The sequence below is a fragment of the Neolamprologus brichardi genome, chromosome 5, assembly GCF_056152115.1.
Source record: "Neolamprologus brichardi isolate AB-2024 chromosome 5, ASM5615211v1, whole genome shotgun sequence".
Lineage (NCBI taxonomy): Eukaryota > Metazoa > Chordata > Actinopteri > Cichliformes > Cichlidae > Neolamprologus > Neolamprologus brichardi.
The window spans coordinates 23,920,742-23,947,500 of NC_142108.1; the positions used below are offsets into that span (position 1 = coordinate 23,920,742).

Sequence of the window (26,759 nt, forward strand, 5' to 3'; positions counted from 1 at the left end):
AAAAAAAAATGCATTAAAACGGGAAAAGAAAGTGTTTGCCAATACAAACCTGCAACAACTCTGTCACCTGGCTTGCCTCCACGCACCTGATGGGAGGACAGGCTTACTATGACCTACATGCCATCCGATTGGCTGAGCAAAGTCATGTGGTTGGAGTCATGTTTTTGTGATGTGTTCAATGGCAGGAAATAATAATAATAATAATAATGGATTGCATTTATATAGCGCTTTTCGGGGCCCTCAAAGCGCTTTACAATTCCACTATTCATTCACTCTCACATTCACACACTGGTGGAGGCAGCTACAGTTGTAGCCACAGCTGCCCTGGGACAGACTGACAGAAGCGTGGCTGCCATATCGCGCCATCGGCCCCTCTGGTCATCACCAGTAGGCAATTGGAAAATTACTAAAATCTAGTAAAACAGATTTTACTCTGGGTTACACTTATTATTACAATAGTATGATAAGACATCTTAACTAATTACTATTTATATTTGGGCTACACTCAACTGTTTGTTTTGTTTTTTTGTTTGTTTGGGTTTTTTTGCTATGTTTTGTGTAGATGGCTGAAACAAAGAGGCTCATTATCCGCTGCCAAAAGTCTCCCCTGTGGCCAGCCACAAGAATACCTGTGAAAACTCTTTTTTTTTTTTTTTTTTTTTTTTTTTTTTTTGCCTGTCCCATTTGGTTCTTTAGCCGTCAGAATTGTTGTCTGAAGACCAACAAGGATACCCAATGGATTTATTTTGCCAAATGGATCATCATGGCATTGCCGTATTGGTCCATTTGATCAACCTTTGTTTTTATTATTTATTTTATTTTATTTTCAGTTGTTACAGACGGGACAGACATGAGTGAAGGATAGGAAAGGGAGAAAGAAAGAGGAAGGAAAAGAAAAACAGAAGGGGAGAGGGACAGTGAGAAAGGGGGGGGGGAAAAATATCTCCGGGATCACCTGTTGAGAGAAAAAGAGTAGAAAACAAGCAAAAAAACAAAACAAAACAAAGCAACATACTATAGACAACACCATCGCATTAATCTAGCTAAGTGTAAACAGCAGCAAATACCAAATATTGAACGTTGTTGTGCAGCACGCAGGACAGACAGTGCACAATGTGCTTTGAAGTAGCAGCCAAAAAAGGTGTGATTCAAGTCTACGAACAGCGAACACCTGTGTGCACACCTGTGTGGATTGGCGCGCTTGTATTCAAATGGTTTCCCCATGTAGTGGTCTGCAAGAGGATGTAGAGAGCCCTGTCCCCCAGGGCATGAAGCAGGCATGGGGGAGATCCAGGCCCCAGACATCCAGAGGCCCCAGAGTGCAAGAGCCCAAGGAGGACCACCGGAGGGGCATCCGTGCCACCTTCATGGGAAGGGCTGAGGAAGGGCTGACCTGTGAAAACTCTTTGGTTAACATAAGCTCTCTTTGCTATGTAACAGTCAACGTTAATTCACAGTCTAGCCCAACCAACAAAAGCCTTTGACTAAAGGACTTTAAAGAAACCTTTGTATTAAACATAGTATATCTGTTTAATACATCCAGAACCTAATGGCACTAATCATCACATTTTTTTTTCAACAGCTGCAAATACAGTAAACCAGGGGTAGACAACCTTTCTGATGGCGAGTGCCATTTAAAATTTCCTCAGAGGTCAGTGTGCCATATGACTGCATTAGCAATAAATTTAATAATGCTCTATATGAACAGTTACACACTATATAGAACCACTTTATAGAATAATATTTGTTTGCATATGTTGGCAGCTATCAGCAAATAGTTATCAACTATTTTGAAACAAAAAAATACTTTTTATCCATAACAGCAAATGAACTGTACAACGGAAAATACAAATGCTATTTATGGTCTCCTCACAACAATGATAAGAAAAATAAACTAAGCCAATATGGCATGTCTGTTAATACAGAGACACATATGCTAATATGATTTCTGGTCTCCCACTCAGAGACACAGGTCTCCGAGTGTCCAGCATTCAGACGGCTACCTGAGAACACTCATGTGAGAGAAAATCTGCTCACACAGATATGTAGAACCAAATACTGTCAATAAGGCCTCTGCAATGTTCTGAAGACAGTTAAACTTGTCAGGTAGTGATGTCCAGCAGGTGAAAATGCAGCTCCATGAACACGCACAGCTGTGGATTCCAGCTGCTTCGATGTTGCATTAACTGGCATTAACTCAGCCAGTTAATGCAAGACAAATCTAGCTGCTCATTAAAGATTTCTGGTTTGATCAGAAAATAAAACATTGGTCCATACACCTGAAAGTCCCAAAAATGCATTGTGTCTCAAGTCTACGGATGTATCTGTGTATTTCCGTGGTGCTGATGCTGTGCTGAGCGGAAAGCTCCTGAAGCTTTTGAAGTGTCGGAATGTGGAACGCTAACAATGTCCCCTCTTACCAGTAGGCTAAGTTATTTTTAGTCTGGTAGTTGGGGTTGTTAGTTAAGATACCGTCATTAAGAAGAGGCACAACTAATGTGTCTATGCGAGCTGATTTGCAATGTGCACCGCTGGCGCGGCCATTTATTTTTTGATACACCTTCTCAGATTAATTCACTGCGTGTCGTGCCCAAGGCTGGACTGGGACAAAAAAACAGCCCGGGCATTTTGACTAGAGACCGGCCCACCAGGTATTAAAGCCATAAAGCCTTTGAATGAAAACAAACGCTGTTGTGACAGTGATGTACAGTCTTGTTGGTATATGTATGATTTCTATACATTTTACATCAGATAAAAACTTTGGTTGTAAGCTTCAGATAATTATTTAATACCAGCCAGACATTTTAAATGAAAATAAGAAAGTATTTCTTTGTGCCCCCCTCTCCCTGTTAATGCCCCACCTGGCCCCCCTAGCAAAACTTTGCTAGATCCGCCCCTGCACAGTTACCAGCTGTCAGCTACTTAGAAAATGATCCTGGTGTTATTTGTCTCTCAGAAACAGTTCATAACTTCCCTTCAACTCATTCATGTCACCTAAAAGGTAAACCTGTTTCTCCATCACCTGTTCAGCTCTGATGATTCAGTAAGGACATTTCCTGGTTTCATCTTAATGTTTCCCTCTCACCAGATATACAAACCGATATCATGACCAGCAGCTTTTACAGCCGTGGCTCCAGCAAACCTCAGCTGATACTAGAATTTAACATTAAATAAATTCTAACAACAACTGATCAAGCTTAAACGTGCTGCTGTTGTTTAACGAGACCTCCGCTGGTTTCTTCTTTCTGGCGCAAAGTGGGCGACAAACAAATAAGAGAGAAAAGCCGATCAGCTGATCATTGATCAGTTTCATGATTGAAGTAGCAACAGGAGAGAGAGGGGGGAGAATGAGAGAAGAAGAGGCAGCTGTGCAGCAAAGACAAAGAATAACTCCACCTTTGTGTCCTTTTTCATTCTAGCTGAAGTCCGGGACACACTGCGTCCCCTCTCAGCTCAACACAAAACGCGTAATAATTTCTCTGGATGCGGGAGGATTACGTCTTTTTACGGGACGGTTGGCAACTCTACTAACTAACCTTATGAATTAAATAAAGTTCAACATCAGTAACATCATAGCACCCACCCAGCTGTATAGAAACTCCATCATGCTAGCTAGTACGCAGCACGAGTTATTGTAACTGACTGTAAAAAGTCAGAATAACGAAAATAAACTACACCTAAACTTGGTTTATATCTGACCCAGATAGACTGCAGGTCATAACTTCTTACCTGAAGTTCAGTTCACCTGACGCTCGGACCAGCGGCCGCCTCAGGTCTCTCCTCGTCCTGCCTCCGATCTCCCTCATCCACGTGCTGGCCTCCACCACTTGTTAATGTTACTGAATCTGTGGAAGCTCCGCGATGCCACCACCAACCAACTGAGTTATTTTTACACACCGGCCAGCATTTGGCCAATCCAACACCTTTCATTGTTTATACCGTTACAAAAATAATAATAATAATAAAAAATCATCGGGCCACCGAGCAAATGCCCGGTATGCCCGATGACCAGTCTAGCTATGGCCGTGCCATCAGTTGTGCCTAGGGTTGCCGACCCCTGCAGTAAACTAATGGAAAAAAGAATCAACATTTTATTCAGTCTGACCCTGAACTATGTTATTCTGTTCTTCTCAAAACCTCCTGGGATTCTGTGAAGCATGGCTGAATGAAAAATGAGTCCAAAAATCTCATGATGAAAGAGAGGCTGGACTCAGGGGACTCGAGTTGCTGCAGAGGCCTTTGCAAACCTCCAGAGCAAAAAGAAAAACAAAAATGAAACACATTGAAATAAAAAGAATAATTTGCTAGTAGCTCGTTCGGGCATCTGACCAGAATGTGGTGGTTGCTGGAGGACCAAGGGAAATTCTGCAGCCTGTGTATTCTTTCATAAGAATTTATAAGTTTTCCTTTCATAACACAACATTTTAGGAGGACATTATTTAAATAAATCACACAGACCTGATATAGGTATGTGGCATTAGACTGTGCTCGATTTAATACAGAAAAAGCATCGTAGTTTGTGACTGATATGTACAGTGGGGCAAAAAAGTATTTAGTCAGCCACCGATTGTGCAAGTTCCCCCACTTAAAATGATGACAGAGGTCAGTAATTTGCACCAGAGGTACACTTCAACTGTGAGAGACAGAATGTGAAAAAAAAAATCCATGAATTCACATGGTAGGATTTGTAAAGAATTTATTCGTAAATCTGGGTGGAAAATAAGTATTTGGTCACCTCAAACAAGGAAAATCCCTGGCTCTCACAGACCTGTAACGTCTTCTGTAAGAAGCTTTTCTGTCCCCCACTCGTTACCTGTATGAATGGCACCTGTTTGACCTCATCATCTGTATAAAAGACACCTGTCCACAGCCTCAACCAGTCAGACTCCAAACTCCGCCATGGCCAAGACCAAAGAGCTTTCGAAGGACACCAGGAAAAGAATTGTAGACCTGCACCAGACTGGGAAGAGTGAATCTACAATAGGCAAGCAGCTTGGTGTGAAAAAATCAACTGTGGGAGCAATCATCAGAAAATGGAAGACATACAAGACCACTGATAACCTCCCTCGATCTGGGGCTCCACGCAAGATCTCATCCCGTGGGGTAAAAATGATCATGAGAACGGTGAGCAAAGATCCCAGAACCACACGGGGGGACCTGGTGAATGACCTGCAGAGAGCTGGGACCAAAGTAACAAAGGTCACCATCAGTAACACACTACAACGGCAGGGAATCAAATCCCGCAGTGCCAGACGTGTTCCGCTGCTGAAGCCAGTGCATGTCCAGGCCCGTCTGAAGTTTGCCAGAGAGCACATGGATGATACAGCAGAGGATTGGGAGAATGTCATGTGGTCAGATGAAACCAAAGTAGAACTTTTTGGTATAAACTCAACTCGTCGAAAAGAAGAATACTGAGTTGCATCCCAAGAACACCATACCTACTGTGAAGCATGGGGGTGGAAACATCATGCTATGGGGCTGTTTTTCTGCCAAGGGGACAGGATGACTGATCCGTGTTAAGGACAGAATGAATGGGGCCAAGTATCGTGAGATTTTGAGCCAAAACCTCCTTCCATCAGTGAGAACTTTGAAGATGAAACGAGGCTGGGTCTTCCAACATGACAATGATCCAAAACACACCGCCCGGGCAACAAAGGAGTGGCTCCGTAAGAAGCATTTGAAAGTCCTGGAGTGGCCTAGCCAGTCTCCAGACCTCAACCCCATAGAAAATCTGTGGCGGGAGTTGAAAGTCCGTGTTGCTCGGCGACAGCCCCAAAACATCACTGCTCTTGAGAAGATCTGCATGGAGGAATGGGCCAAAATACCAGCTACTGTGTGTGCAAACCTGGTAAAGACCTATAGTAAACGTTTGACCTCTGTTATTGCCAACAAAGGTTATGTTACAAAGTATTGAGTTGTATTTTTGTTATTGACCAAATACTTATTTTCCACCCTGATTTACGAATAAATTCTTTACAAATCCTACCATGTGAATTCATGGATTTTTTTTTCACATTCTGTCTCTCACAGTTGAAGTGTACCTCTGGTGCAAATTACTGACCTCTGTCATCATTTTAAGTGGGGGAACTTGCACAATCGGTGGCTGACTAAATACTTTTTTGCCCCACTGTATGTGTTGCCACTAGGAGTGTTCTTTCATGTGTGATGATGGCGGGAGAGTTTATCAGAATGAGTGTGTAATTGGCACAGGTGGATGGCTCAAAGCTGTCAGCACAATGCCAAAACATTGTCTCTCTCTTAAAGCTTTACATTGAGTCCTTAACCTGAATGTATGTCTGTCTGGTCCTCAGTAATGATAAAATTTCAGTGAAACAGAGCAGAAATTAATGTGGTGTGTCTGAGGGATACAAGGATACAGATTCTTCCAGAATTTACACACCTTTATCCACACACAGTCTCTAGCTATTTCTTTTTTTAACAGATGAGTTAGCCCTTATGATAGAAACATTGATTTTTCCTTTAGCTTCCTCTCACTGATCTAAATTGCCTTGCTCTTTTCAGAAAGAAACAAATTGATAAACTCTGCATTTACACTGTAATTTTTTATCAGTATGTTACTCGTTTCCTCATTGGCTCTGTTTGTTTATGACCTGCTAATTTGTGCTGCTCTTGGCAGAATGCCAGTCATTACTGAAATAAAGTGGCTGCGTCTTGGTATAGCCATCCATCCATCTGTTTTTTTTCCCCACTTATCTAATTCAGGGTTGTGGGGAATGGAGCCTGTCTTGCCATGGCACAAGAAATGGGGTACACCCGGGACAGGTTGCCAATGTGTTCTAGGACATACACAGAGAAACAGACAACCATTCATACTCACATTCACACAAACTAGAATACAACCAAATTAGAATCAACTCCAATAATTGGGTGAGTCCCACTTTCCATTCCCATTGGTTCATTTGCAACCTTAAACTAATTTGTCCCGCTTAGTACATCTCCCTCTGTGCTTTTTTGGCTGACTTGGGAATGCCTCGCTGAAGAGCTAGACAAGTTAGCTTGGGAGAGGAAGATCTTGGCATCTCTGCCTAGATAGCATCCTCCAGGACCTGGAGCAGTGGTAGACGATGGATGCACTGGATGGACAGATTATTAAAATAACATAAATCTACTAAATGATGCTTTTTCACATATTAGACTCCACTGTAGTATATAAATAAATCAAAGTCAGTAGGGAAAACCTTTTGTTGGACAATGATTCGGAAAATGCTCTCTCTTTAATGGACTGATTCTTATATAGCGTTTTTCTGCTCTCCTGGAGTACTAAAAGCACTGTATACAACATGTCTCATTCACCCCATTCATACAAGCACTTCTAAACTCAAGTTCAGTCCAACCAACATTCACATTCCGATGAATGCATCGGAGAGCAACTAGGCCAAGGATACTTGGCATGGGGAAGCCAAGGATTGAACCACCTACCTTCCAATCAGTAGCTGATATGCTTTACCACCTGAGCCACAGCCACCCCAATCTATATAACATCTCTTTAATGTCATATAGAGTGAACATTAGGAAAAAATGTATGAAACATGATTATTTAGCTTACTTGCACATCATTTAGCAGCTCTCCTGCCCCAACTTTAACTGACAGCTCAGAATTGTTGGCTCAGCAGTGTTGACTGATCCTGTCTCTGGTTCTGCTATTTAAGTTATTCTTGTTCCTGTGTACACAATTTATAAATGAATAAACAGTATATTTAGCCAATAAGGATTTAACTGAAACATTCCAACTGCTATATACGACTGCATTAGCAATAAATTTAATAACGCTCTATATGAACAGTTACAAACTATATAGAACCACTTTATAGAATAATATTTGTTCGCAGATGTTGGCAGCTATGAGCGAATAGTTATCAACTATTTTGAAACAAAAAAATACATTTTTTATCCATAACAAGAACTCCATAACAGCAAATGAACTAGACTAGCTGAAACATGATTGTTTAGCTTACTTGCACATCATTTAGCAGCTCTCCTGCCCCAACTTTAACTGACAGCTCAGAATTGTTGGCTCAGCAGTGTTGACTGATCCTGTCTCTTGTTCTGCTATTTCAGCAGTCTTGACTGATCCTGTCTCTGGTTCTGCTATTTCAGCTACATCCTCAACTTCCTGCGGACGTCAGAGCTCACATTGCCATGTGACTTCAAGGAGACAGAGCTGCTAAGAAAGGAGGCTGACTTCTATCAGATTGAGCCCCTTATCCAGTGCCTGGGAGACCCCAAGCCGCATCTGCCCTACCCCACAGACAGCTATGAAGAGGTGGTTGAGCTGTCCAGCACCAGGAAGCTCTCCAAGTACTCCAATCCTGTTGCAGTCATCATCACCCAGCTCACCATCACCACCAAGGTTAGTGGGAAAAGGCCTGGTCAGGCTGTATTGATCTATCACAGCAGATTATACAGTATATTTATTTATTTTTCCTGTAGACTGCTTCTGAGTCTGCTTCTAGAAAAAAAAAACAATTTTGAATAAAAGTGATTTGTTTTTTATGCTTAATGCCGGATTCATAAATTTTAAGTTCTGCTACTGCTTTTGCATTTTCCATTGAGTGTCTATACATGCTGCCTGGAAATGTTACTTTTAAAAAAATAATACTAATTATTACAGTTTTACCATAACTAATTTGGGACTCCTATAATAGGTTATTTCTTTTAACTAGTTTAACCACTACAAAATAGGTGATGTGACAGTATTGCATTTTTTCCCCTTATATATTATTAATTCTGGAATCTTAAATTGTTGAATATCTTTCTAAGTTCACTGAAGTTTAAAATCTTCTTGTCACAGACTCTGAAGAGTGTGATGACTCTGCAGTATTTGGGTTTTTTTTTTCTCTCTTCACTGTCCTCACACCTGGAAGTGGTGAAGAAACAATAAAAACAGTAGCTTTGGCTGCGTTGTTTTCTCTTCGTTTTGGCCTCCCGTCCACACTGAGATGGCGCTTTCACTCATGGAAAACGCAGCGTTTTCAAAACGCTCTCGAAAACGCATACATTTGAAAACGTGCAAAACTGCTCTTGCGTCACAGTGTGGACAGCAAAAATGCAAACTTTCTAAAAGGATGACGCATGTTAGTCATATGATGCAGTCATGTGACCAATTAAACTAAGACACAGCAGTTGTTTTGTTTGCTCTCAATTTTGACAGCCTTATTAAAGATTAATATCAGTCTGTACATGCTCCAGATAGCTTTTCTTCAAATTCTTTAACTCTTTTTTGCAACTTTGTACTTTTGTGTTACTGGCAGCAAAAACTCCACCTCATAGTTAGTCCATTTAAAAAACTCGGTGCTTTTCCTCAACATTTTGCCACGATGTTTCAAAGAGCCGGAAAGTAAATAAGCAGCAGACAGAAATGAGGCAGGTCGAATCTTCTTGCGTTTCACGCATGCGCAGTACTGGAATGTAAGTGTTTTCGGCCATTTCAATGTGGACGCGCAGCCTAAACAGGGAAACCCAGGCCTCCCTTTTCCCAGCCACCTCCTCCAGCTTATCTGGGGAAACACCAAGGTGTTCCCAGGCCAGCCAAGAGATATAATCTCTCCAGCCTGTCCTGGGTCTACCCGGGGCCTCCTCTCGGTGGGACATGCCCTCTCCCCTCACAGGAGCCCGAGATACTTAAACTCCCTCACTTATAATAATAATAATGGATTGCATTTATATAGCGCTTTTTGGGACACTTAAAGCGCTTTACAATTCCACTATTCATTCACTCTCATATTCACACTGGTGGAAGCAAGCTACAGTTGTAGCCACAGCTACCCTGGGGCAGACTGACAGAAGCGAGGCTGCCATATCGCGCCATCAGCCCCTCTGGCCAACACCAGTAGTCGACCACTTGGGGCATTAATTCGTTCCTGGCCCGGCATGGGTACTCCATCCTTTTCCAGCTGAGGACCATGGCTTCAGACTTCAGTGCTGATTCTCATTCCTGCTGCTTCACACTCAGCTGCAAACTGTTCCAGTGCGAGCTGGAGGCCACACCTGATGAAGCCTTGACCCATAATCATAAGTGTATTGATGGCGTATTTTCATGACCCAACTGGGCAGGTGGACAGCGTGGACACCCAAGGTTGTGAATGCAATAACTTGAGAGTGAGATGACATAGGATTTTGAAATTTGTACCATAGACGCAACTACTAAAAACCTTGGATGAGTTTGAATCTCAGTGACCTTGACCTCAAGTTCAAAGTCAGGGGTCAACTTTTCTGCATATGACCTAGGACTTTCAAATATATAGCTAAGGTACATCTACTAGGAGACTGAGGAGTAGCAGCTACCAGTATTTTTTGCTTTTTTCTACAAAATTTTAAATACGTTTTGAATTTATACATTAATCCTAATTTTCTATGATCTGTAGCGGGTTGTAGCCCAGAGGCTGTTCAGTGCTCAGGTTGCTCTGTCACACTGGTTCAACCCTCAACAACAGCAACAAATTACTTACAAGGCAAACTAATAGACCATTAGTGTGAGATAAACTGTTACTGTGCTCATGTACAACAGGGCAATTACAGGACAGCTAACAGGCTGCACAAGCAACATCTTCTCTATTCTCTATAACTTGATTTGATTGGATCCTGTTAGAAAAGTTCATCATTTTCCAGCTCCACAATCCACAATTCAGATTGGCAACAAATTGCACCATCATGTTCAAAGTGAATAAGAGGTGAGAGAGTGCTGAAACCTGAACTGCAAAGGTTTGAAACCTCTATATTGGGATCCACACAGTGTTCATAACACATCTACGCTTTGTTTATGTACATTTCTCAAGGACTGTTAGCACACTTGTTGTGTATATTTTATTTTAATGCAAACCCTTTCAAGGAAGGGTTTTCCTCCTGTGGTCTCGATACAAACTCAACATGTGTTGTGTAATTTTGGTAATTCAGACTTATAAAATTAGCTTGGCTAGATGCCTTTTTGTATGCCATGATGCTGATGGCAAACTTCAAATCCAATGGATCTCCCAAGCTGTGCTGCAGTTGCACTTTACTCGGCACAGCACCAGACCATCGTTGCAAGGTGGAAACCACTGAAAATAACATGTTTCAAATCACAGCCCATGTGAAAGCACCTTACAGATGGGTGAACTGACGATACCTTAAGTGTGCAGTAAAAGCTTTCCAAGAAGTGTTAAACTTCTTTACCTTGACTCCTAGAACAGCACTCTTTCTTCTATTTGTGACCTCCTGATTTTCACACTTTGTTTCAGGTTTTTCCTTGCCTGCTTAATGAAAGGCACACTTCAGCAGTGTAGACTGGCACTGGGTCTCCCTTCATGTGGCTTGAAACTTGTGAGAGGGGCTCACAGAAGCAGAGGAAAGCTCTGGAGGTGGGGAAGGAAGCAAAGGAGTCGGTGGCTGATGATTTTGTAGATATAAATGAGATGTTGTTGAAATTATACGAAAAAACAAGATGTTTTTGTGAGCTGTTGTAGATGCATAAAGGCAATAAGAAGGCAGTTGCTGGGTGATTACCAGGCAATGTGATTGCATCATAATATGCCATGCATAATTCAGCTTTTGTTAATTAAAAATTAGGTTTCCTTAGCAGGAAATGGATAGGTGTCCACTCCAGGTCAGGGATGAGCTGCTCCCCCAAGCAAAGGAGTTTAAATATCTCTGGGTCTTGTTCAAGAGGGGAGAGTGAAACTGGAGCTTTACAGACAGATTGGTGTTGCAGGAGTGTCACCAGGAGGGGACATTTGAGGACAAGTGAAGCTGTAGATTTAGATGGATGGAGGGTGTTATTGTCATAAGATAAACTTTCTTTATAAGGCATTACAGATGTATAAAAGGTAAACACAGGTCATTTTAATCCATTGCTAGATCGTTGCTAGGCAATACGATGACATCATAATATCTGATATAGATTAGAACCTTCAGGGGACTAAAATGTACTTGTGTGACAAGTTTTGTTGCTCAACTCCTCAAAAAAGCATCATTGTTATTTTGAGGATTACATTTTTGCTTCAAGGCTTCCACAGCAATAAATCTTCACTCTCTCAGCAAACATGGGTGAAACATCGACATTATCTCCCCAGTGGGTGTGGTGTGACAGCAGAAAGTGCTCTGTAGTAGGACAGATGGCTGCACAAAGCTTCAGTCAGACTGGCTCCTCAAAGAGCGAACTATCTGTTGGATTAATGAAGTGGAGAAATTAAATGCATGCCTTTCTTTTCTTTTTGTTTCGATATGATATTTGATTGACAAGTTATTTGAATATTAAATGGCTATGATCAGACAATGAAGCTATGTCTAGCTTTATGTTAATCCTTTCGTATTTGTTGCGTTGCTTCTCTGCTCATAAATCTGATCATTAAAAATCTGTTATGTTGTTCAGTGTAAAGCTTTTTTTTTAAATGTATATTCTTAATCCCATCACAGTTAAGAATATTTCATTTGACTCCATAATTTTATTGTATTTCACATGACTGTATAATTTTTTTGTCAGAGCCAGTGTTCTTCCCAGTCTTCCCAGAAGCAAACTCCTCAGTCTTGTATCATTAATGAGAATTCAGCAGCTAGGTTTTCAGCTCTTCTTTCCAATCTGCCCATATCAACACCTAATTTTATTTTATTTTTTTAATTTAGTGATTTAGTTCATTGGTTTGTTAGTGTATGTTCATCAGTTCTCAATAGCATAGCTCTGATAAAAGCCCGACAGATTAGATTCATTGCCGTAGAAGACAATGGAAAAGTCTTGATCCTTTTCATCTGTTCAACTGTCTCATCAAGTTTTTTTTTCCAAGTTTTATCTGATTTCTAAAATCTCCTTAAAATATAGTCTCCCACATAGGTACTTCTTCCTTCCAAGCTGACGTCCCTCCTAAATTTATTAATGATGTCCTGCCAGTTATCTTTCCTAGTCTAAAATAAATCATTTCCTTTCATCTGGCTGCATTCCATATTACTGCAAAACATTGTCTTCCCTCTGCTTAAAACACTCTCTAGATCCCAATTACAGAATTATTTCTAAACTTGCATTCAATTAAAAAAAAGTCTTGATAGACCTGTCAGGGAAAACAATATCTTTGATAAATTCAAGTCTGGTTACTAATGACACCACAGCACTGAAACAGTATTATTAAAAAAATGCTAATGATATTCTTTTGAACCCAGATAAGGGTGAATATTCCATTTTAGTCCTCTAAGACTTACCTTTAGTTTTAGACACCACTGACAGATCTAGATCTAGATTTACACAGCTAGGTTGGTATCTCTGGCACTGCTCTCAAATGGGTTTATACTCAGAGATGTTGAATAGAGAGTCGCATCTTCTCTGTTCATTCTAGTGGACCAATTTTAAAAAATGTTTTAAGGGCAATGGTGTGTCATAGTGTCTCGCAATTGTTCCTGAAAGGTAGCAACACTAGCTGGGGATGCACTTTTAAGAAAGTAAGAAGTTAAAAAACTAGACAGTAAGGTATTACCATGCAGAAATCACTTTCAGCTGTGGAGTAAAACATGTTAGTTGATTTTTTTCATAGAGTGTTATTAATCCAAAAGAAAATTCATACATTATGTGATCGGCTGCTCCCACAGAAGATCACTCTATAAAAACATGAATTTGAAGATTAATTAATTTGTAGATTTTGGACATATGACCAGTTGACAATAACACATCAAACACTTAATATTAACCAGGAACAAAAAAATATTTATAATTTTATCCTAATGTTATGAAATTAGAAAAACAACTTTTGCTGGTTGAATGAAATATAACATTACGGCCTGTAGCTTTGTGGCCCGTTTAAACATATTTATCCACTGCTGTAATAAAATGATAAGTGCACAACAGTAAGGTAAATGGCTAGCTGTTTTTGGAATATATAGGTATAATTAAGATTCAAAGAGCATATTTGTGAATTTTTCTAACTTGTGTTTTTTGTGTCTGAATATTTTATGTTTAAACTATTAAGTGAGAAATGTATTTTCTAAACAAACCTCATGTTGGTCCACCGAATCATTCTGATGTCAGCTAACAGTACCAAGAGTCACATGACAATCGCATCCTTTCTTTTGAAAGTCTTAAATTAATTTGTCATTAAGATTATTTTCAGTCTGAGTTATTGTGGAATTACTGACAACACAATGAAGAAAATCTGACAGATAAAAAAAATTATAATGATTTAAAAATCTATATTCCATTAATAATAACAAAAAATACTAAGTTGTGACTGGGGTTGGTTAGCATACAATGTTGAAAAATTAAATTAACAACAGCAGCTTTGACTGTGACACACAAACTTAAATACAGTATGTCAAGAAGGCAGGCACTGTAAGGTTTTCTGTTAGCACTTTGTATAATTATATTATGTATACATTTTTACTCTGAAGTCTATATGAACAACGTGTCGAGCCCGCATTCTGGGTCCCCACTGATACGACTCGCCATTCAAAGGCTCTGATCATACTCAGTTAAAAGATCCATCAGAATTCTTATTAATAACTACATTGTCCTCATCTGTGCCCCCCATGTGAGGGGTACCTCAGGGCTCGATTCTTGATCCAGTTTTGTTTTCCTTATACATATTACCCTGGATCATCTACTAAACTGCTTCAAGGGCTTCTCCTATTGCTATGCTCACGATGCACAGCTGTACTTTTGTACATATGTAACAACCTCAACACCCTCTCCTACCTTGGTGAAAGCTTTGTCGCTATTGATGAGTCAATGTCTTCATATTTGCTCCAGAAAATCTCATAATTGGTGGAGACGGTGTTAAAGTTTAACCACTCACACAGTTCTCTCTTTCTCCAGATCCATGCAATGCTGGAGTCAATCTCCTGCAGTTTCACAAAATGGAACAAACACATGATGGACACCAGAGATTACCAGGTGTCCTTCACCTTCGGGCCATGTGACCACCAACAGGAGGTCAGCCTGCGTGTCCACCTCCTCGACTTCATCTCCAAATCTGTGAGTCCATTTTTTTTTTAGCTCACCGCTAGCATTGTGTGTAGAAATAAATTATCTTGGAAGAAATCAAAGTATTAAAAACCAAATATAGTCAATAATATAATTGGATTTAATGTGGTGCTATGACTTTGTGTCCATCTTCATGTTTCAGGGGTTTACGATACGCAACACACGTGTTCATCACATGAGCGAACGGGCTAATGAGAACACAGTGGAACATCATTGGACATTCTGCCGCCGAGCTCGCAAAGTCGATGAGTGATGGATGAAACGATGATTGATTTACATTACAGATATTTAATGTGCCATCAGGCACCGACAGAAACTTCTTTGTATTTGTTGTTTTGTGAAAACATTGTATGTTTTGTGTTTTTGAGTTAATCCACTCAAGGTTAAAGCACAAAGTGAGGTCACTGACATTATGAGGACTTCAACAAATACTACTACTGCTTTAAAACAAACACCCAATGGACAAATGTTTACAGACAGACTTCAAGCATGTGGAATCTGTTGGTGTTTGACCCTCAAGCACCTTTTGAGATGAGCTGGATCTATGAATGTCTGCTTATCACGTCACTTCCTCAGTGTTGGACTTCACTAATCTGGAGCAAATCAACAGATTGAAAATGATTATAGTAGCAGATTAATATTCATGGTTTTAAATGCAGGTGTTCAGTTATCAAATACCTTGAATGCTTCATCATACCTTTGAGTACATTGTGAGTGTTGGATACAGTTTTGGCACGTCAGTGGGGTCGAAAATTGGTTGTCTGCCAATCATTGTTCACTACATATTACTTTTTTTTTTCTTTTTTTTTTTAAAGGGTCCGTTTTGTGTTATTAAAATTGGTTAGAATTAGGTTTTAGGGTTTTGTTTTTGTTTTTTTTTTGTTTTTGTTTTTTTTTGGGGGGGGGGTTCTAAACTTTGAATTTGAACAAAATGACAACTAAAAGAGTTTAAAATCACACAAGCCAATATTTTATCCACAACAGAACATAAATTATATAACAAATGTTTAAACTGAGAAGTTTTACAATCTTATGCACAAAATTAGCTCATTTCAAATTTGATGCTTGCTACTGGTCTCAAAATTGGGGCAGGGGCATGTTTACCATGGTGTAGCATCTCCTCTTCTATTCAAAACTTCTTGAAGACGTCTGGGCATCGAGGTTATGAGTCTGCAGATTTGGTGTTGGAATTCCCATTCTTGCCTGATATAGGTTTCCAGCTGCTGAAGAGTTTGTGGTTGTCTTTAACGTATTTTCCATTTAATGATGTGCCATATTTTCTCTATAGGGAAACCTTTATATACTTTTCAGCATTCATAGTTCCTTCCAAAAAATGCAAGCTGCCCATACCGAATGCACTTATGTACCCCAATATCATCCGAGATTCTACCTTTTGAACTGAATGCTGGTAACATGCTGGAAGGTTTCCCTCTTTAACCCAGAGGTCACGGTGCTGGTGATTAATTTAATTTTCTATTTAGTTCAAATTCATTTTTTTTATATATCGTGCAACAGTGGTTGCCTCCAGGTGCTTTACAATAATACAAAGAGAACAGAAAAGACCCCAGCAATCATATAAACAACCCTATGAGCAAGTGTTTTGGTACCATGCAAAGGAAAAACTCCCTTTTAACAGAAAGAAACCTCCAGCAGAACCAGGCTCAGGGAGGGGCACCCATCTCCCATGACTGGTTTGGGGTGAGGGGAGGAAGAAAGGACAAACACGTGATGTGGATGAGAGCCAGAGATTAATAACAACTAATGATTAAATGCAGAGAGGTATAAACACAGTGTGAGTGAAAAAGGTGACTGAAGAAGAAACAGTCAGTGCAGCATAAGGGAGGATTAAAGGTCACCTGATCCAACCCTAACTATATGCTTGATCAAAAACAAACATTTAAGCCTGATCTTAAAAGTAGGGAAGTAGGGTTCAAGACCTCATATATGAGGAGCAGGATTTTTAAAATCGATTTTGGATTTAATAGGGTGCCAATGAAGGGAAGCGGATACGGGGTGAGATATGCGCTCTCTTTCTAGTCCTGGTCATTACTCTGGTTGCAGTATTTTAGATCAACTGAAGGCTTTTCAGGGAGTAATAGGACATCCTGATAATAATGAATTACAGTTGTCCAACCTAGACGCACCAGAGGCCCCCCTGCGCTAGGGGTGGGCCCCCAGGCATGCACCTACCCACAACCCTGGCAACACACCAACCAGGACCCCAGCCCGCAGGCGGAGCATCCCCAGAACCCCAAGTCACCAAACCCGTCCCAGACCCATGGCCGGTAACCTACGTCCGCCGACACAGACCCTCCCCCAGCCGCCAGAAAAATACCACCCAAGAGCGACCAGAGCCCCCGGGTTGAACCCACCCAAAAAACTTGTCGCTAGGCAATCCCCAGACACTCAACGCCTTTACCCACCCCCCACATCAAGTATAATAACAAAGGTGGGACAAAAAGACGAGATCATTTGATGTCGTATGATGTTTGAGCTGATTAATGGTAGATCCAAAATCTCCATATTATTGCATAGTGCCTGTTCTATGTCTAGCCAGGCTTATTAATGTTGATAGCTGGTGGGAAATATAGGGTCTTTGCCTGGTTTTATCAGGAGACTAATGTTGGCAGAATTCATATTTGGTGGTAGTCTGCCATCTTCCTTAATTTCCTGCAACATTCTGTGGAATACTGGTGCCAGAATTGTCCAAAACTCTTTGTAGTATTCTCACCTGATGTCAGTGGTGATTCCAGTGCTATGACTTGACTGTTTGGTTATTTCGGTGTTCCCAGATAAGTCTTTAATGGCACATAGTTTATTTTTCTTTATTTAATTTTAACTGGTTAGCTAGACATCGAGCAGATTTTTTACCATGTTTAAAATTTTGCAAGCGAAATCTTTGTACTAAGAACTGTTTTTTTCAATTAATAATTTCATTTAATTGTAGTTTTGTTTTACATCTTTTGTTCAGTATTTTCTGTTCCTGAAATGACACAAAGGCTTCTTCTAAAGATTTGATGATTTCTTCTCATTTCTGAATATGTTTGTTTTCTTTTTATGTGATGAGAATAAAATTACTTTACCTCTCATCACAGCTTTCCCTGCTTCCCACAGAACAGATGTGGATGTTCCAGGGAGATCATTATAATCTAAATATAAAGCCCACTGTTTTTTTAAAATATTTAATAAAATCTTCATCTGTAAGCAATGATGTATCAAATCTCCAGTTTTTACTTGGTGGAATGATCTTCTTATGTATTAAAATTAAAGATACAGAAGCATGATTGCTGACAACTATAGGGTGTATTTCAGTGTCAGTGAGCTGTTGACTAGGAAATAATCCAGACAAGAGTATGAGTGATGGACATGTGAGAAAAAAGTATATTCCTTACGGTTGAGGTGAAGGGAATGCCATGCGTTGCAAAATCCAAAATTGCTCATGTCCTCTTTAATTATATTTGTGGACTGCAAATTACGCTGTCCTCCCCGCTGTCCTTCAGGGTGTTGGAGATGATTAAGCAGATGTGGTTAGTTATTTGTCAGTTGTTTAGTATATTTCGTATAACTGAAGCTTAAAAAAAAAGGTTGGAGTCGAGGAACAGGGTACACCCTGGACGGGTCACCGGTCTATCACAGGGCTAACACTGAGAGACAGACAATATATATGTTTGTCCTTGACATGTTAAACCACAATAAATAGCAATAGCATACAGGTTGTGTGTGTATGCTTTACTGCCTCTTATAACCCCAGAGATTTTCCTGCACTTTGAAATAATAATAATAATAATAATAATACATTTTATTTGAGGGCGCCTTTCAGAAACCCAAGGTCACCTTACAAAAAACACAATTAATAAAAGGAACAATAGTCATAAAATACATAAAATAAGTTAAAATTACAAAACATTACAAAAAAAAAATCTTGTATGATCTTGTGAATTTTGTCCGAGCAACTATCTACTCTTGCTAGATCTCAACAAGACATGGTGGAATGTGTTAAACAACAGTGGTTTCTGGAAGTATTCTTGAGTCCATTTAGTAATGTCAGTGACACAATCATGTTGATGAGTGATGCAGTGTCGTCTGAGGGCCCGAAGACCATGGGCATCCAATAATAATCATTGGCCTTGTGCCTTATGCACATAGATATCTCCAGTTTCTCTGAATTTTTTGATGATGATATGCACTGTAGATAATGAGAGTTGCAAAGCCTTTGCAATGTGACATTGAGGAACAGAGGAGACCTAATACATCCCTTATATTGTTAATCATGTTACAGACTGAATACTGATATCAGTTAAATTAATTACTTGTTAGATGTTATCCCAGGTAAATATTTTTGAACTTTCTTGCCTTTTCAGCCCTTTTTTGTCCCCATGCCAACTTTTTTTGGGACCTGTAGCAGGCTTGAAATTTGAAATTAGCTCATTTAGTGGATGAAGGTGTACAATTTCTCAGTTTAAACATGTTATGTTATTTATGTTCTGTTGTGAATAAAATATTGACTTGTAATTTGAAAGAACGACCCAACTTTTCTTGAAATCGGGTTATAGCTCATGCTATTGTGCCTTGTTTGTTTTATTAAAATGAAGATTATTTTATTATGGGGTTTGCCGGACATTTTTATTTTCTGTAGCTTCTAAAGTGAGCCATGGCAGAAAAATTTTAAGAACCACTGTCTTAAGCCAACATTCTTCTGATTGGTTGACCCTGATCAGCAGAAGGTTTGAATAGCAGGTTGGTGAAACTCTTGAGCTCAGTCACCTGTGATTCTATATAACAGAGCCAAGTGTAGATGAAGCTGTCTAAAACTCTGCATTTAAAGAAGTCCTAAGCCTGAATTTTCCCCCTCGTTCTATTGTAATGAGCTTGAAATAAAGTGACTTGACTTGTGTAGGTTTTGTGAAGACGTTTCACCCCTTATTTGAGAGCTTCTTTGAGTCTAAAACCAAATTGTAAAGAGTCCCAGGTATTCAATTCAATTTTATTTATATAGCGCCAAATCACAACAAAAGTTGCCTCAAGGTGCTTCATAGATACAGAGAAAAACCCAAAAATCATATGATCCCCTATGAGCAAGCACTTTGGCAACAGTGGGAAGGAAAAACTCCCTTTTAACAAGAAGGTTTTCTTATTTAAACCCCAGTGGGGTTATCCGTTAAGAGTTTCACTGACCCAATGTTGATCATGTGTCTCATCACAGTAAGTGTGAAACAAGGTTTAGGTCATTATCACCAGAGGTTTTGGGTGAAACCATTATGAGACATTGCCTCATGCGATCATGTAACCTACTGAGGTCAACTAACGCAAGATGTGAGTGGGGGTTGAGGCGCCTGGGAAGGAATCTCAAAACTGTATTGTAGGTGGCAGACAGTCGGTGTCGTAAGCAACCCTCTCTGTTCAAAGGTCACAGCAACTATTTTTCCTGACCTATCATATGAGCACCTTGTACTGTCCCATCTCTAATCCATTGCTGACATCTCCTGGACCCTCTGCAATTTCCAATGAGATGATGCCGTGGTCAGTGATCCAGTTGACATAGTACTACGTTTCATCCTCAATCCTCCAGTACCTAGACTCTTAAGGAAGTTATGCCAAGTTACTTTTTATCGACTTTAGTTCTACTTTCATTACCAGCATTCCGGCAATGCTTTAAAACAAGCTCTCCCAGCTGAGTGTCTGTTCCCATCTGGACCTGGATCACTATATTCCTGTTTAACAGATAACAGCTTGTGTCACTGGGCACGTACTTTCCAGCTCCAGTCACACTGAAAGTGATGCAGCAACCACAAACAGTAAAAAGTGAATCACATTTCACGACTTCAAGCAACAATGGGTGAATAATGTCTGGTATCAGGCATTAGACTAGATCTGAAATTTTTCTCAACTTTCCGTATAGCTAGTCATTCACGAATGTCTCTACCTTGCTAAGAAGCAAAACAAATCCTTTTTCAGTGCTTTTCCAACTTTACTATTAGAACACACTAACTTGGGAGCGATGTCAATTTTGTGCTCTGACATCTGACTTCCAAGGTAACTGGAACAGAAATAGTCAGGTGGTGGAAGGAAAATTTGGAGGATCTCCTTTAGAAGAACTATAGATTATAGATAGAAGAACCAGAGATTTTGGATGAGGGCGCAACTGGTCTTCAGTTTGATGCTGAGCAAATTGATGCAGGTACTCTTAAAAAAAAAAAAAAAAAACTTAAAAAAAAGACGCCTTGAGTTCTTTAAATCTTAAATCTTAGAGGCTTCTTTAGGTCTAAAAACAAAAGGTGGAGAGGTTGAAACCTCAAGATTTAGGTTTACTGGAAACTCACACACGCAGACTAGAACCTACTGTTTCCTCTAAAGCAGAGGGAGGAAAGGAATACAAACATTTAAAGAAAACTCTTAAAACCTGTGGTTATCCATCCGGGGCTTCATCAAATCAACAAAGATGCACAGGAAAGAAGGTCAAACACCAACTAGAGAGAAACAGAAGGACAAACAGAACATTGTTATTCATTATGTCTCATGTTTGTCAAAGAAACTCTGGAGAATTTTCTCCAACCATGACATACCAGTGCACTCAGCTACACTTTCCCAAAACTCCCAGACACAAACTAAAAAACATGGTGTATGCTGTGCAGTACATCAAGGAGTGTTACCTTGACAGTTTGCCTGGAAATATCACCAACTGTGCTAATGGGTTTTAAACTCACAAACTTGTAAATAAATATGTTAAACCGTTCCAGGGCTCAGACTGTTGGTCCATCCTTCTGTCCTCTTATGACAGAACAATCTTTCCAACCATCAACCCAACAACACTTATCTTGGTTTGGACCCAATCTCCCTGTAGGTAGGAATAAGAGCTTGGAGCGCACACAGTAGTTTTTTGTCAGCTCGCCTATAATCCAGACTTTCTACTTCAGACTGTAAATAAACTTAGTGGAATGTTTCAGTGTTGCTTTGGTCAACCCCAGCCCTTTTCCACAGGATCTGCCTTCAACCAAAGCCTTCTCTGGTGAGAGGGATGAAGCACAAGGTTTTCTTTCCCAGGTTTACAAAGAAGCTTTGCAGAACCTATGCTTCAGAAAATGGCTAAAATTACTTACATACTGAATCTGAAAGGCAGGACACTGCAGTGCGCTCAAGCAGTAATTAATTCCAATGTTGAATTATCCTATGCTGAGTTTATGAATAAGTTCAGATGTGTTTTTGTAAAAAGGACTAGCTCAGATTCCGCAGATATTGCATATTCATCATCCAACAAGGAAAACAAAGTGCTGCAGATTACTCCGTGGATACTCCTCCCTGAGGAGACAGGCAGGGAGGAAACGGTGCTTTGTGGTGCTTTCCTCCATGGCTTCAATGACGACATGGCAAGTGAGTTCGCCGCAAAAGATTTACCCATTCTCTTTATAAACATGTTTCTATGTGCGTTAGGTTGGAAGACCATGTGCGTGAGCATCAACACCGCCGGACCAGCTGGGTCCGTGAACTCTAATCCTATGGAATTTCCACATTCCTTAGAACGTTTTTTTGCTGAGTAGCAAGCAGGCAGAGAACACATGGCGGTGTCAGATCCAAAGCCCATGCAGGTTGACAGTACTCATTTAATTAATTAATTTAGTACTCACTCTCAAACACTCTGCACCAATCCTGGCTTAACCTGGACCTGTGTTTTCCATTTATTGTTGACATCGATGCCTCTGGTTCAGGGGAAGCTGCAGTTCTGTTTCAGAGAAAGAATGACAAAATAAATCCATGTGACAGGAACCTAATGTCCCATCTGTCCACCATCATCTCATCGTTGTCGGCACCTTTGGAAATTAGGACCCTACACCACCGGGCAGAACATGTTCCCTCTAAGCCTGAAGGAAAAACGAAGGAACACACGCATATAAAGAAAGCACTCAAAATGTGCGGCTATCCTAAATGGGCGTTCTTAAAGTCAGCAAAGAGGCACAGAAAAGAAGATCAGACACCAGCGAGGGAGGATAAGAAGGACAGACGCAACAACATTGTCATCCCCAATGTAGCCGGTGTATCAGAAAAACTCAGGAGAGTTTTCTCCAAGCATTTCAGACCCAGCAACACGCTCAGACAAAAACTGGTTCACCCGAAAGACAAAACTCCACTGTGAGCGACCATCTTTGAACAGAGGCGGTGGTTTACGACACCAACTGTCTGCCATCTATAATCCAGTTTTGAATTCCCTCCCCAGACACCTTAACACCCACTCACATCCTGGGCCATCTGACCTCAGGAATTCGCATGATAAGGTGGGGCCAGGTTTCACAATGAGCTCACCCGAAACCCTGGCTGATTGGGACCCACACCCAGTTTCACACCTTGGCTCAGGCAATTAGAGGATCATCAGGGGGCCCTTTTGTCCCTTTTGTCCCAACTTAAAGAAGTCCAGACGCTTTTCTTTACAAGCTCCTTTGACAATGGTCAGCATGCTGTTTATTTTAGGACATTGTCTTGAGTAGTGTGGACTGGGTCACTTTCCAAAGGTGTGTCTATGAAGGTTCTCAGTCATCCAGGTCATCGTAGTCAAAGGAGATTGCAAAGAAAAGCGTCTGGACTTCTTTAAGTTGCTTGAAGACGTTTCACCTCTCATCTGAGAAGCTTCTTCTGTTCTAAGGTCAAATGGTGGGAAGTCCCAGATTTAAGCCTAGTGGGAGTATCCCCCCCAAAGAGGGACAAAAGGATCCCCTGATGATGTGGTGTATGCTGTACAATGCAGCGAGGAATGCCCAGACCTCTACATTGGAGAGACCAAACAGCCACTTCACAAGCGCATGGCACAACATAGAAGAGCCACTTCCACAGGACAAGACTCAGCAGTCCATCTGCATCTTAAGAATAAAGGTCACTCTTTTAAGGGATGCCAGTGTTCACATTTTGGACAGAGAGGATGGATGGTTTGAAAGAGGAGTGAAAGAAGCCATCTATGTCCACTGTGAGCGACCATCTTTGAACAGAGGCGGTGGTTTACGACACCAACTGTCTGCCATCTATAATCCAGTTTTGAGTTTCCTCCCCAGACGCCTCAACTCCCACTCACATCCTGGGCCATCTGACCTCAGGAAATCACATGATAAGGTGGGGCCAGGTTTCACAATGAGCTCACCCGAAACCCTGGCTGATTGGGACCCACCACCACTTTCACACCTTGGCTCAGGTGATTAGAGGATCATCAGGGGGTCCTTTTGTCCCTCTTTGGGGGGGATCCCACCACTGGGTTTAAATCTGGGACTCTCTGCCATTTGACCTTAGAACTGAAGAAGCTTCTCGGATGAGAGGTGAAACGTCTTCAAGCAACTTAAAGAAGTCCAGACGCTTTTCTTTACAAGCTCCTTTGACTACGATGACCTGGATGACTGAGAACCTTCACAGACACATGCTGACCATTATCACCTACCTCCATCAGATTATTCCCAAGGTCAGAAACAATTATCCATGTGCCTTCTTTTTTTGCGGATTATCACCAACAGAGGGTAACTATGATATTGGGGACCAAGAGGTAATCAAGCTGGCACTGAAAGAATGGAGGCAATGGCTCGAAGAAGCAAATTATCCTTTCAGTTTTGGACTGACCATAAGAACTTGGGTTACCTCCGTACTGCCAAGCATCTTATTTCCCATCAGGAATGCAATGTCTTAAGCTCAGCCATGATCTAAACCTGGAGAAATTAATTCACACAGTGTGTGGTAACCTTGGTCACCAGATGGTTTGAAAAACAGGCCGGTCTAGGAAATCTACCTTGGAAAGTGAATGAACAATGGCACTTGGCAGATGATTGCATGAACCATCAGCCTATTACAGCATACCACATGCTGACCTGAACCAATTAATGCAACAAATTATAGGTACGTAGGTAAGTAGAAATCAGGACAGAGTAAAACAAGCTGTAGTCTGATGAGTTTTGAAAGTCATCAAGCGTTTGGTGAAGGGTACTCATTGGCTGGGATGGATTATCCAGTGGGGATTCTGGGTAGGTGTCCAGAGGCCTGTGTACAGCTGGAGGCCCTTCAAATGGGACAATTTACAGACCTCTGGACACTAGTGTTTGGTGATCCCGTGCCAACTTCTTTTAATAATCTGGCTTTTTTTCTTTCTTCAGACTCAATATTATATAAGGCAGTTGTACTAGTAGTAGCCAATTACTACTACTACTTTATATGTTCCTTTACCATGCAACCAACAACTGCAGTGTCTTTATGAGCAATAATAATGGTTATATATATTTTTTTTTTTTAAGTTTTTTTTTAATAAAATGTGTTGTGGCTGTAACATCAGCTATTGGTTTGTGGGATAACTGGTGGTTGGTTTGTAAAGACTTGTTTTAAAGCCTCCAAGCCTGTTGGCTTTTTTGAAGAAATGTTTAGGATGAGAGGTTGGGGTCATCAGCCTATGGCCTAAATAGAGCCCTGTCCTGTCCTAGTCTGATAGAATGAATTAGAGCAGAGATTGAAACTTTGTAAATTGAGAGAGACAAAGTGGACTCACTGCTCCTCTACATGGAAAGGAGCCATTTGAGATGGTTTAGGCATCTAATTAGGATGCCTCCTGGATACCTCCTTGGGGAGATGAGAAATTGCATTTCTTGGCTGACTTGGATTTCCTCTCAAATGAGGTGGCCAGGATGAGGGAAATCTAGGTTTCTCCTCCATGCGATGGTATGGATGATGTCATGGATGTGATTGGCACCAGTTTAGCTCTTCGTGTGATGAGAGATGGATAAGTCTGACTGTAAAATCCCCACCAAAATTGTTAGCCAATGAGCATACCACAGATCAGTTGTTCTCAAACTTTTTACAATGAGTACCACCTCATAAAATATATGGCTGAATGGATGAAGTACTACCCTTATGACCAACATTAAAGTACAGTAGTATAGGCCTATTTAACACCACATGCAGTTTACACAGACAATTTTATTTCTTATATGGATGTTATTTATTTTAACTGTCATAAACAGGATGTGACAAGTGATAATAATAACAACTGTACTGCATTAAAACATTCAAAGCAGGTGGGATATCCAATCTTTAAGTGATGACCTGATGAAACCTGCTTCCTGCTTCACTGTGTTTATATTATGTTAACCATAGCTGTGTGGCTAGCCAACACAGAGCACATCATTATATACCAGCTAGCCCAACTTCAGTAACCCTACAAATGCCACCGCTGTTTAGTTTTCTGTCTTAATTTAGGTCGGAAGTGATTGCAGAGCTGTATGTTTTAATTTTTGCTGTGGTGGTTAAGCTGCCGGATTTTAGGGCTTCATGACCCTCCTTGCTTGGCAGGTTTTACTAGCTGGGCTAGTAGTTAGCAAGTATTTGCAGGCAAGTCCATCACTTCCATTGAAACTATGACTGTTCAACGAATTTTTGCCAATTGTTTGGCGAATATACATTTTTCTCAAAGGGATAGACAGTTACTGGGCGATACTGACCATCAAACTCCAGACCACTCTCAACCAGTCTGTGAATACCCATTTTTCACTCATGGTAGCTGTTTCCAGCTGCTCGTAAACCAGTTTCCAGGGGTGTGTGACTGTGGTGTTATTCACTTATCCCTATGTCATCACCATTATTGTAACACGTTCAACATGGCAGATAAGCTAACATTGCATGTTTGCATGTAATGTTAGCTGTGTCTGGAAAATCTAAATATGACTGTAAATCTTTTTGCAACCACAGATGTCGCCATCTGGTGGCCTTCAGATAGAGTGTAGGTTAAGGAGGTTCTAGAAGCTATGTCCATGTTTTATATGTTTTATAGTGTTTATGGTTGCCACTACATTAA

At 40.6% G+C, this 26,759-nt stretch overlaps 1 protein-coding gene across 2 annotated transcripts in view; it reads left to right on the forward strand.

Annotated features, from left to right (window-relative positions):
* The window catches only part of kctd6a (potassium channel tetramerization domain containing 6a), a 31,911-nt gene extending 12,059 nt beyond the window's left edge, over positions 1 to 19,852 (forward strand). For both annotated transcript variants that reach the window (XM_087840888.1, XM_087840889.1), the window contains 3 exons: positions 8,119 to 8,371; positions 14,789 to 14,947; positions 15,099 to 19,852. In XM_087840888.1, coding sequence (XP_087697014.1) covers positions 8,119 to 8,371; positions 14,789 to 14,947; positions 15,099 to 15,209 — 523 coding nt within the window. In that variant the 3' untranslated portion in view covers positions 15,210 to 19,852. The remainder of the gene's footprint in view (positions 1 to 8,118; positions 8,372 to 14,788; positions 14,948 to 15,098) is intronic.
* Positions 19,853 to 26,759: the final 6,907 nt, after the last annotated feature.